This window comes from Gavialis gangeticus, unplaced genomic scaffold (genome assembly GCF_001723915.1).
Source record: "Gavialis gangeticus isolate Ggan-Ray unplaced genomic scaffold, GavGan_comp1, whole genome shotgun sequence".
Lineage (NCBI taxonomy): Eukaryota > Metazoa > Chordata > Crocodylia > Gavialidae > Gavialis > Gavialis gangeticus.
In genome coordinates, this window is record NW_017728995.1 from 25,372,420 (window position 1) to 25,385,230 (window position 12,811).

The 12,811-nt window shown below is 39.9% G+C and overlaps 1 protein-coding gene across 1 annotated transcript in view; it reads right to left on the minus strand.

Annotated features, from left to right (window-relative positions):
* CCDC39 (coiled-coil domain containing 39) overlaps positions 1 to 12,811 on the minus strand; it is a 41,327-nt gene that overhangs the window by 12,178 nt on the left and 16,338 nt on the right. Inside the window, exons 10-15 of the mRNA XM_019503346.1 lie at positions 9,426 to 9,620; positions 8,519 to 8,683; positions 7,138 to 7,275; positions 4,400 to 4,608; positions 2,697 to 2,820; positions 692 to 851 (exon numbers count right to left, since the gene is read on the minus strand). Coding sequence (XP_019358891.1) covers positions 692 to 851; positions 2,697 to 2,820; positions 4,400 to 4,608; positions 7,138 to 7,275; positions 8,519 to 8,683; positions 9,426 to 9,620 — 991 coding nt within the window. The remainder of the gene's footprint in view (positions 1 to 691; positions 852 to 2,696; positions 2,821 to 4,399; positions 4,609 to 7,137; positions 7,276 to 8,518; positions 8,684 to 9,425; positions 9,621 to 12,811) is intronic.

Genomic DNA, 12,811 nt, shown 5'->3' on the forward strand with positions numbered 1-12,811 from the left:
CTTATAAAAAATGCACTGCTGCTACAAAAGGTGTAAACCTGAAATGCACACAACTGAAAAAGCAGACTTTCAAGGAAATGTGTCCTCAGAAGTCCTAAAGTGCTTGCTTTTAATTTGGTAACACTTTATGGGGGACATTCTCAAGATATAAAACCTTCATGGATATAAATTCTTCATAATAATTTGTTACCAAAAATGAGACAAAAAATGACTGGACTGGTGAAGAATAATAACTTAATTGCTGCTGTAGAGCCAGCAGAGGGCACACAAGTTAAATATCAAACCCTTTCTCTACAGCTGTACTGATGCCAGTGATCCAACTTTTACACAAATAAAAGTAATAGGTTTACTGTGAAGTTCCTTGTTCAACTTCTTTCTAATTTGCCTTCCAACAGTGGTTTTGTATTCAGGGCTATCCACAACCCTTATGTGGGTGTTATGATATGTATATATATCATAAGGAAAAAAATTAACATTAATTTCATGTTAATGCTCTTTTTTTCTTGTACCTAATCTTGCTGTGCCCTGGCCAGCTAATGATAGCAGCATGTGAATTACTCTCCCTTCCGCTGGTGTCAGCTTGCTCTATACTCAGTGAATACAACCCTCATATCATTACTAGCTCTAGTTTCTCTGATTTAGACTGTCATCTCCAACTCCCACAGTTAATAACCATCTGTTTTTGGCATACTTGTCTCTGTGACTTTTTTAAAAGAGTTTCGGTAATTGCTGTTGCAGTTATTAAGCACACGCAGGGTATTTTCCAGTGCTACAACTTCCTTTTCAGCTTTGCGGATCTTTGCATCCAAATCATCACCTTCCCGTTGAAGGTCCTCCTTATCCTGGGCAGCCTAGAAGTAAAACCAGATATCTCAGGTTGGTAAATGACAGACCAGATAAGATACAGGGCTGCTTGGGTAGTACTGAAACACACTAAGACAATTACAGGGAAAGAATCCTTGTGGGTAAGCAGTTAAGAACCATACATGTGGGCAAGAATCCACTTGTGAGCTCACGGTTCAGACTGGGACCTTACCTGCTAAGTAGCTGGAAAGAAGTTTCCAGTAAGTGGGATCCATATGAATATCCCACTGTAGGTGCGCCTCATGCACTTGAGATAACAGACCTTTGATAAGGAAAAGCCTTTCTGTTCACGTGTGCCCTAGCTCTCATTTCTCAACTAGGGCATGAGGGCTGGTATGTGTCTCCCATTCCTCAGTTTCTTTTACTCTACAGAATGGAAGTACAAGGGACTTCAAGAAGAAATGTAAGGTGGAATGCACAGAATGCCAATTCCTGCAAGATACTTAACTGGTTTGTTCTTTGAATGATTGTCCAGATGCATGTTCCACTGTAAATAACTAAAGCTAATAGCCCATATGGAAGTGGAACCTTAAAGGGTCTTATGAGAACAGCAACCAAAGCACCGTTTCCCCAAATACGGCATGCAATCTGGAGCTTTTGGAGATCTATAGTGACTTGTGAATATAGCTCCAGCTTTGCAGACATTAACCATGGAGGCATTTCTGATTGAAGCTGCAGGTGCTGTCTAAACTCTTGATGGTATGTGTGGTAATTGCTGCTAAACAGTCTGCCATAGGTGGCTCACAGTGCGCTCTGACACAGGCAGAGGTATACTGGGAGAGTGCCTGCATAGAGTGCTGTACCCTTCATCATTACTGTGGTTAAATAAAAGTCCAGGGTCTGACTTGAAAGGTTTAGTTCTTCACAAGTAGAAGGCTAGTGACTTGCTAGAATCATGGATCTCTCAGTGTACGGGGCTGGAGAGCCAGTTTATTTGGCCCAGGTAAGTCTGTCTTGTAGAACTTTCCTATTGCTAACTGAAGTGTCTCTGATTGGAGAAAAAGAGGGCTGCTCTACACTCAAGTGCATTCAGCAGCCATGCCACAAGGAGAAGATCAAGCTTTCAGAGACATGGGCCAGGGGCCCAGCGACAGGAAAGAAAGGAGTGGAGTTAGTGCCTCAAAGCCAGGTCCAACACAGTAAGTCTAGGCTAGAAGGCTTAGCCACATTTATGGGGCAGGGGCCGAATTGGCTGAGGCCCCAACAGAGGTGACAGTCATGTAACATCTGCGAGGCATGGGGCACAGTATAGGGATGGTATGGAGTTGTGCAATTAGCCCTTAAGGCAGGAGCTCCTCACCGGGTGTTTTCTGGAGCAAAGACCTGATCTGGGGCAGCCTCTTTATTGAAAACCAAAAGAAACATCAAGATGTGGCAGATGAGTGAAGGGGAGATGGTTCCCAGAAGTAGATTGAAATAAAGGGGATTCTGGGGTGCCTCCAGAGGTTCTCAGCTGCCCTGGTGATGGTGCCCCGTTATAGGGAGCCAGTTGCAGTTTGTTTTAAATGCCTTGGAAAACGTTGTTTAAGTCCAGATGGGCTAAGTTTCTTGCTATTCCACATGCTGTTGAGAAAAGAAGACTTAGAAGATTCTGCATGTTGGGACCTGGGCTAAGAAGTAAGCTGTTCTCCCCCCAAGATATCAAGAAAACACATGGCCATGACCCTTCTCTGATGGGGACAACGGGTATGAGGTTGAGAGCTTTACCTTACTGGGTGAGAGAGTTGATTTAAGAATAAAACAGAAAACTACAGTTTAAATAGGCACCTGTTATGTGACTGCCTAAGTATTGCGTTGATTAAAGTATTTCAATAGTAAAGTTACTAAACTACCTTAATGACATAGTAGGTCTGAGTTTTCTCCTCTTCTCCTTCAGGAGGCATCATGACAATTGTCAAAATTTCATATCTGCGTCTCAGTTTATCAATTTTACTTAGACGTTCTTGAAATTCAGCACTGATGTGATGGGAAGAAAGGAAATGCAAAGTGAGTTCTTGAGAAATTGTTTGCCATGTGCCATTTTATCAGCTGCTTCTGGCCACAGTCTGCACATGCATAGGGAGCCAACCAGGAAAGCAGTACTCCTACTGCTGGCAGGTTGGCCCATTTGCTCCCAGTCCTCCCAGCCCTAGACATCTGGTCCTCTTCCCACCCACATCTCTTCTAACATTACTGCATAAAAGTGGACAAATTTAACATTATATTTTGGATCCCTGCATCGCAGGAGGCCAGGCCATAATCCTCCCCCAAACATTTTAAGATTTGGCATTTAAGTCCTACAGCTGCACAAACTGCCCCCTGCTGATCATATCTTAATATTGCCACTGCTAGAGGAGAGTAAGCAACAGCAGGCAACAACCCCAAATCAAATTACATGGAAGTACCAATTAGCTGTGTAATTATCAAAGGAAAAACACACAGTCTGCACTCTTGGTGAGGAGTTAAGCTTTAGTCACACTAAATCACTCTAATTTCCTATTGTGTGGGGTGTGGCTAGCAGAGGGGGAATAAAAGCCTGCCAGCTCAGCTGTTGAGTGGTTGTTTTTCAGTTGGGTTTAACCACCCACAAGATAGATGTTGAGAAGTCAGAGCTAAAGATTGGAGCAAATATTTTGAATCAATAATGTTATTGTTTTAAAGGGAAGAAAGTTATGCTTTTATTATAACTATCTGTTTAACAGTGTAATCAACTAGCTAATGGGTATGTATAACATATACACATACCATTTCTAGTCTACAGGAGCTTAAAAAGCTGTCTCAAGAGACAGCTAAGAGATTCTCTGGATATTTGTGAGAATTTTTAGCTTACTGCATCAGCCATCACAGTTTCATTAAATACATGCTCCTGCTGAGAAGGTTCTCTCATCAAATGTGACTTGCTCTGATAACTAGTTAATACAATATAGTCTGCAGTTATCTTGAACAAATGCAATAGTGGAGAGACAAGCTCAGTACCTTGCCTTAAAATAAAACAACAACCCCCCATGCCCCTGTCGCACAAGATTGTACGTATTTAGTTACAAACCTCTGTCAGGACTAGATGTCATCTTTCTAAAGAGGCCAAACAGCACTATCTTGTTAAGCATAGAGATGGGGGATTGCTAGCAGAGTGATGAAACACTGAGTTAGCAGTTCAGAAAGGAGACTTAAGCTGAGGGACTTGGGCTCTGTTCCCAGGTCTTTATTGACTTGCTGTATACTTTGTGCCAAGACACTTAACTGCTCCTCAGTCATTCTATTTGTGAAATGGGGAAAAATGCTTCCTTGTGTAAAACACTGGCATCCTCAAATGAATGGAACTATACAAAACGATTTTTGGCAGATTTTATCTTTTTGATGGTGGTATCAAGGTACTTTTGAATAGAAAGTTTAGTTAGTTTTCTGAGGGGGCAAAAACCCAGGAACAATTGTAGAATGACCACAATTTAACCTTACCTTTGGTGAAACACATTTAATGCATTTGATGATCTTCCCTGTCTTCCACTTAAGTATTAAGAAAGTTGCACATGATGTTTTGAAAATGTTTGGTAGCTACCTTACATGTTGCCGCTCCTGATCCACGAATCTTAACTGAGATTCAAGCATTGCCTTATGAACTTTAATTTCTTCAGTTCTTTCAGCCATGGCTGTGTTTAATTGTAATTTTCGTTTTTCCAGTGAGAGAACTTGCTCTGCCTTATTGTACAGTGTATCGCGAAGACGTTTCAATTCCAATTTCAGAAGATTATCTTCAACCATCAAATCCTAGCAAATGCCAAAGGACAAATAATCCCAAATTATAAGGTTCATTTTTCAAGACAAGTTTTTTAAACTTAATAATTGTAGGGGGAAAAAAATCAGTTCCTTAGAAAGCACCAGTTAAGCAGTATTTCTTGTATATAATTTTAATAGAGAAACGGAAGACATCTTATCATCTGTAAGGGTCTCTGTAGTTTGTCGATTTCTTCTTTCTTAATTACCTATATTCACAGTGCTCTCAAATTCGTGAGGCAAACAGTTCTTCAGTTTTAACACCCTTTAACTAAAATTTACACAAAAGAAATGCGACTTTCAAAGAGATGTTATTTCTTTGAGAAATTGTTCTTAACATTTGAGAAAATAACAATTTTTATAAAGTGACAGAATGTGTACATATCAAAAATTATATTGTAATCAGAGTTAAATTTGGAAAAAAGTTACAGCTCTATGCTCCCAGTGGATTATCTACAAATCCATTATGTAACATACAATGAATTTTAAACTTGTGTTTTATCTCTTATATTACGCTTTCCTATTTGTAGCTTGCTCTTTAATAATAATTTATTATTATAATAATGAGAAGTGAACAAAGATGATCCCTGAAGAAATTAAATAGACTTCAGAAAAGACTTTTGGATCCAATTATAACTATCTCAAGCGTATAACTTAAGTGTATAACTGCATGGGACAATACTTCTGAGCTAGGGTGCCCATGAGATCCTTTGAAGGGAGATTAAGTAGATAAGCATAGGCTTATACTTGTCCCTGCCTGGTCAATTCCCGCTCCCACACTGTCCAGCTTCTCTGCAAGGAAGTATAAGCACTATGATATATAACTTAATTTTTGAAGTTGGGTGGGACTCAATTCACAAGAGTTATGGAAAGGTGCACTGAGTCCAAAAAGGTGAGAACCACTGATGCAGGAGAAAAATACTGGGCATCCAAAAGCTTTATGGCCCATATGTCACGTATGAAATCTATGTAAGATCCGTGAGAGTGAGTAGGCAGAGTTTCCTTAGTCCATCCATGTGCCCGCTTTCATAAGCTGCTTGCCTTTAACTCCATACCTCCAAGGAAAGGTCTTAATTTAGGGGAGGGAGGGGAGGTCAGCTGTAAGATCATTAGGCCTTTAGTTACAATCCTGCATCAGTAGTAAAAACTCATTCATTTCCCCAGGGCTAGACTGAGAGGCTCTTGTTTTACCCTGAATAATCTCAGCAGAATCCCAACCACTAAATGGTCTCTATGCAGTGCCCTCCACGGATCTCCAAGAACCAATAATAGCTGTTAGAATGATGCTTCACCTGAGCTAGTTCTGTTTAGAAGCAAGGCTTAGCCTCAGCACACTACTACCCTAATCCCTCTAAATGTCTTCCAGTTCTGAAGATGGCTCAGGATATTTCTGTACAGTGCTGTCTTGAGCCATACTAACACATGTTGGAGCAGGAGGAAAGATAGAAACCACTTGTTGTGGAGCTGTTGCTGTTCTACTTCCAAAGATTTGGGAGCATTTGTTGCCTGTTAACCTCTCCTCTGGACATCATAGCAGAAGGAAGCTTAGAACCTTTTTCACTCCACTCTGCCATTATTAAGAAATTAGAAATGAAACAAAAGGGTAGCTGCCATTTAGGTTGGGCCTACACAAAACACTTGAGGCAGCAGCAAATTAGCATGTTCCCAAATCCATGCTAATGAGATTTGCTGGAAGAATAAAAGCACATCCAAACCAGTTCTAGGGAGCAGCTTTAGAAGGCCAAGGAAAAATCTAGTTTTGCAAAACGGATGATAGGGAACAGAAGACAATGACCCTGTTTGTTCCAATGAGAATGACTTCCTCTTGCACTCTGATCCATCTAAGCCCTTCTTTGGGGTCTAAGTAGATGTGGTGGGTACATAGGCATGCGGAGGGTAGAAATAATATAAGACTAACAATAATAGGAGCCACCCAGTAATTGGCTCTGGCCAACTCCATGGATATGGTACTGTATGCCATATTCGAATTAAGGCAGACAAGGTTCTTTGGGTAAATCCAATTATCTTTTCTTAGACCAACTCAAATAGTTGGAAAAATTCTTCTTTGCAAGCTTATCGGATTTACCCAAAGAACCTTGTCTGCCACTATCCTTAGATCAACACGGCTACAACCTACACCCTGAATGTCAGAATTAATGACGTCTCAAAGAAGCATCAGTGATACACTTCCAGCAGAAATAGCTGTGGCAAAGCACACACCAAATAGACTTTGCGGCATAAAGTTTTTGGTCAATGGTAACTGAACTCCTAAAGTAGCCCTGGGACACAGGAGGTTGTAACCATTGCACTATCAGCTATTGGAACAGTACTTTCACTTGGAGAAAGATTGCAAGACCAGGAAATGCCAAGAGATTTTCTTATGGAAAATCATTACCCAACACAAAAAAAGAGCAGAAAACAACCCCCAACCCCTTCATCAGAAGTTTTTACGTGATTTACAATATTATTTTTTTTTTAAATAATCATGCATCCTACAAACAGAACTGTAAAATGTTATCATACCTGCTTGACAGCTTTAGCTTTTTTAAATTCTTTATCTGATTTGTCATTGAACAGGTTTAGTTCATCTATCCTAGCCATCACACCGCTCATTTCTTTTCCTGTCTTATCCATTGCCCTCTTCATAAAATGGATGTCACTCTGTTAGAAAATAAGTAGTTCATAGTTCATTTCAGTAGATAGAAGCTGTTCAAAATACTAGCAGTTAAAAATTAAAAGCTTTTTGGAACCGAGACCATCTTTGATATGTAAATTTATATTGCGTGTATAGTGTCAAGTCCTGATCTGTGGTACTACTGCAGTAGTTTCCTAAGCAATTACTATTTTATCTGGGGTGCCAGATTCTTCTGACACCCTTTTATGACAACATATACAAAATTTCATATTCACAGTCACAGATTTTAATATCAGTGCTGCCCTAGGTCCAGAATTGACTGTCATCTCATGCACAGAACATGTGAGACTGGACTAATGGAGCAACATGGGCTGTGGGGACAGATGAATTTGAGACCCTTGATATACAGTATGTCTTCATAAAGACATTTCATTTTAATAAGAGACTCCAAATTATGGAGAATTTACCAGATCTCTTGGAAATCTGTCCCAACCCTGGCTGTTCAAAACTAATCATGATATATTACCAGGCTTCACTGAAATAGAAAAAAATACACAAACTCTTCTTACCTAAAAGATGTCTAGACAGTTTCAAAACTGTTTTTAAAAGAGTAGCAAGCATCTGCCAAAGTGAGGTGGTAATTAGAAAAATGTATGTACACCAAAAACAAACAGAAGTCCTCAAAACGTATGCTGGAGCTGATTCATAAGCGAGTTAAGGTGAATATTGTTAGTATCTAATTACAGTATATGTATACGAATATTCTGTGCGGCAAATACAAACACCCAAAGAATGTCAGTCATCCACACTATGTTTATAAAATACCTTTCAAGGTAATATTTTTAAACCAGGGATTTTTAAACAGTGTTTCAGCCTGTTAACCCAAACATTTTCATTTTAAAATAATAAGGCAATTTAACACTAATTGTCTAAAACCTAATGTAGTGGAACTTCATTTTGATACCATGTTTAGTATGCAAGAGCTCGTGTCAAAAACATACAGATAAATACACAGTAGTTTATTTTAAAAGCCAGTCAGATCTGGAAAAGCTTGCCCTCACAATTCAAAAGTCTTCTATGTGATAAAATCTCAGTTGCTCAGTAGCTTTCTTGAAAGTACTCAGGGACATATTATGAAGTTTTCCATGCAACCTAGCTGAAATTCAGACGTTCTAAATCATGTACCAGATTTAACTTCTTTAGGGGAAAAAATTATTTAAGTTATTAGAATTCCTTAAATTCCAAAATTTGTCATTGTAAGCAAGTTACCTGAACCTTCTTGTGCTGCGCGTGTAGAAGATTATATGCATTTTTCTTTTCTTCTAGTGTTTTTTTAAGTTCAGCAACTTTTGCTTCTAGCACTTGTCTTTCATCTGTATTAACCTCCCCTTTTAGCCGTGACAATCGTCGCTCCACTTGCTGAATATAAAAATCCTGTTAAAATTATTTAAAGAAAAAAATTAGAAAGCCTAAGCTAAACAATTAGAGCTCTCTTGATTAATGCTAAATGTTGCATGTGAACTTGGAAACTAAATTTTGGCTTTAGGATAGTCACCTAATTAAGCTATTGTTATTTTATAGTTATGGCTTATAGGCCGCCTCATTTTAATGTGAAACTCTAACTAAATACTCTTAAATGAGTGGTGTGTGATGATGGCTCATAAGTAGTCTTCTAGAAGTCCAACAAAGCACAGGCTGCACAGATAGAGTCTGCTGTAGGGAGGCTTAGAGCAGTGTTGCAATCTTATCAACATCCCCTGGTAATGACATAAAGGGGCAAATTTTCAAAGTGGTGCATAGGAGATATGCACATAAATCTCATTAGAAAATAACAGGATTTGGACATGTACCTCTCTTGTATCACATCAAAAAAATTACCCTGAAGCATCAATAGTTCAGAGGAAAATTGATTTGGTAAACTAACAAGAAGAACTGCAGACACAAAAATGATTAAGAATACACACATACACAATGTAAATCTCAGCAAATCTTAGCTGTTTCAACTTAATTCACGCATCTGGGGAGATGGAACAGAGCGCATCATTAAGCATTGAATATTTCAGCAACTGCATTCTCTAAGCAGTTAGCAAAGTTTAAAAAAATCCAAACGTTACTCATGTGTCAGCCCTAAAGAAAATTATGAAGAAAATTAACTGAGAACTAGCAAACCCCTTACCTGATTATAAGTTATTTCTTGTTGCTTTAATGCATCCGCGTCAAGTTTGCGTAACCGACTGTTGAGGTTTTTAAGTGATGCTTGGCTTCCCTCAATTTCTGCTATAAGACACTTCTCCTTCTCCTGCTGTACCTGTAACTCCTGAGTTTTCTTGAAATGCAGTTCTTTCAACTGGCTCATTTGAGTTTCTTTTTCCTGATGACAGATTACTCATTAAGCACACAGTAATTTCTGAGCAATGCCTTTTGAAGACATGCATGTGTCTTTATCATTTATAGAAAAAAACAGAGTTCAGATATTTTATACATACAAGGTAACAGAAATCTCAGAAATAGTATGTCGGTAAAAAAGTATTTGATTTCAGGGAATAATTAATATGTCTTTAAAACTGACATCCTTATTCCATTATTACCAAAGTGCCATTGCTTCCTTTTTTTTAGAGACTGCTATCCCTTCCCCTCTCTCTTCTCTCTCAGCAACCTATAATTTCTTTGCCTCTTTCCACCTGCACTCCTCACTGCCTTCCAGTGCATAGCTATAAAATAGTGCTGCACTATTTTTACTGATTTCTTTCAAATGACTTATTGTAGGCTTTTACAAATAGTGTATTATAACTTAAGACAAGATATATATGTATAGGTGGATTGTTCTGTTTTAAAACTTACTCATACATTTTAAGGTTGCTATCTCCTTTTTTTTTTAATCTGCCCAGACCTGAGTTGAGGTTTCTGTGTTATGGCTGATACCATTAGCAACTAAAGGAATGGAAAGACATAAGGTTCTTGGTCTGCTTTAGGTGTTCAAGAGGTCAGCAGTAATAGGCCTAAATCTTGAATTCTGAGCTCAAAAGGTATAAAAAAAATATTCAAGGTGGGAGGAGGTAGATATAGGGAAGGGAAGATAAAATGCCAGGACACACTTAATTAGGTCAATAGATAGATCACACTTTTGAAAGAGTCACCTGGATACCATATGAAGAATTGCTGCAGTATAAAAAAAAAAATCCCCACTAATCTCACACCATTAGTTATGACATACCATCCTTTTCTGGAACCTATTGTATACAAAATATCCTCAAACAATTGCAACCCATACTAGGAGAAGACCCAATTCTTAAAGAGATCTTTCTAGAACCACACATCCTAGCCTTTAACACACCAAACCTCACCACCTTGTATGCCTTGAAGCAAACTTCCTATGGTCCAAGCACACTGAATGGATCCAGACCATGCTGGGACAAGAAATGTAAAACCAGCCAATAATCTCAACCACCCTCACAATAACTACCCTCCACAATAAAACCACCGCCATTCCTACATCTTACACCACACCTCCAGAAATGTAATGCATCTCATCCAATGCATTAAATTCCCTGATGGAAACTATGTAGGAGAAATCAAACCACAACTGTGTACCAGAATGAATGCACACCAAAAATCTATCAAAGACAAAAATACCCAATTACCTGTGGGGGCACACTTCTCACAAGACAACCACTCTCTCTCCAATCTCTCAGTTCTAATCCTCAAAGGAAATTTACAAAACACCTTTTGTAGATGAGCCTATGAACTTCACTTCACCAATCTACTGGATACAAAAAATCATGGACATTGGATATGGGCATACAGACATTGGATTATGGCACATTGTAACGTGCCTGCCATCCAGTAACCCCAGGTAACCCCTCTACATTTTATCACAGCTCAACAGTCCCCTCTTCCCCCCACTTCACCTACCTGTCTTGCGCCTGTTAACCTATCCCCTCTGATCTTCCCTGCCATGTAGTTGCATTTTCACAGACCTGCATTTTACATGTTGGTTTAAGCTTTTCCACCCAGAAGAGTACATAAGCACCAGTAGACTCCTGTTATGTCTGGATGAGGGTGTTTGTCCCCAAAAGCTTGTTAAAAAAACATTTTTTCCAACTATTTAGTTGGTCTAAAAAAAGATACCACATTTACCCAAAGAACCTTGTCTGCCTAGATTACATTTAAGAGTCTCAATCATTAATTGTAGCAGATCCAAGGTTCATCCCAGGTCTTTGTGGCACATTGGGCAGGTGTGGTTAAGGCACATTATGGAGCACACCAGAAAGTGATGTCGCTCAACATAATTAGCAACTTGGCCTCCCTCGGCCAAAAGACTGGGTGTCCATTTACAGCTGGCTTGACTGGGGAGGGGCAGCATTTAGTATGAGCTTAGAACAAGGCTCCCTGGATTCATAATGAAGCATCTTAACCACTCTGCTGTATACTACAAAAGATGTACTTAATTTTAACTTTAATAAAATAATGGAAGAAAAGAACAAAAGGATTTTTATCTGTTGGAATGTAAATTCAAATTCATCTTGCCCACAACAGTTAATGACACTCGGGTAGGAACAGATGTTTATTTGAAGAATTCATGGGAAATTTGCAGCAGCATGAAAATGTAATATGAAATGTGCATACAGTTATTAAGTGCCCAATCATCCAGAAGAGTACAGCAAAGCATGGAGGTGGCACGTACTGCTGGTGCTCTGCAGCCAGGGGGCCACCAGAGATCCCAGCATGCTTTCCAGGGGCTCCCATCTCTGGAGATTACTGAAGACAACCAAGTGGAGGGGAACAGCACTAATCAGCTGGCCATCCAGGGACCACGCCCATGCAAGGACGCCCCTCTCCCCATTTAGCAATGGGAGTGTACAGCCATGGTCTGCTTGGGTCATTTCCATTCCCACAGAGTTATCAGTTGCATTCCCCACCCAAAATGGATCCCTGCCATTGTGTGCCCTGTAGCTCCAGATCCAGCCATGCCAGCAGGTCACATGTACCATAACTCGTGTCAGCAGAGACTCAAGACCTGCCAACACTTCTTCAGCAAGCTTTAGTTCCTGTGCAGGCTAGTGCACAGTACCATACATGTCCATACGCACATAACTGAAGCCCTGGTCATGCATGTACCAGCCTTGTTCCCTTTTAGCGTGCCAGCCAGCAGCTATGTGGCTGACGCTATCCTGGATACCATGGAGTTGGGGGTGCTCAGGGACCATTTACAGACCATATTCTGGCACTCGAATGCATATAGCCCAAAGCACTGACTGGTGAGAATGAATCATCCTGAGGACCTGAGACAAGCAGTGGAATTTCAGGATGTGCTAGGAGAAAACCATCAAACTGGCTCCCACTCTTGAGAAACAGGGCATTGGCATGGAGAAGCATGCTGCTGTTGCCATCGCCATTTGGAGGCACAGAACTGGATTCAAGTGAAACTGCCAGCTTGATTCAGTTTGAAGAATCAGCAAAACTATCTCCAGGGTAGACTCAAATTGGGCAGTAGATTTCATAGATTTCATAGACATTCAGGTTGGAAGGGACCCCAGAAGATCATCGAGTCCAGCCCCCTGC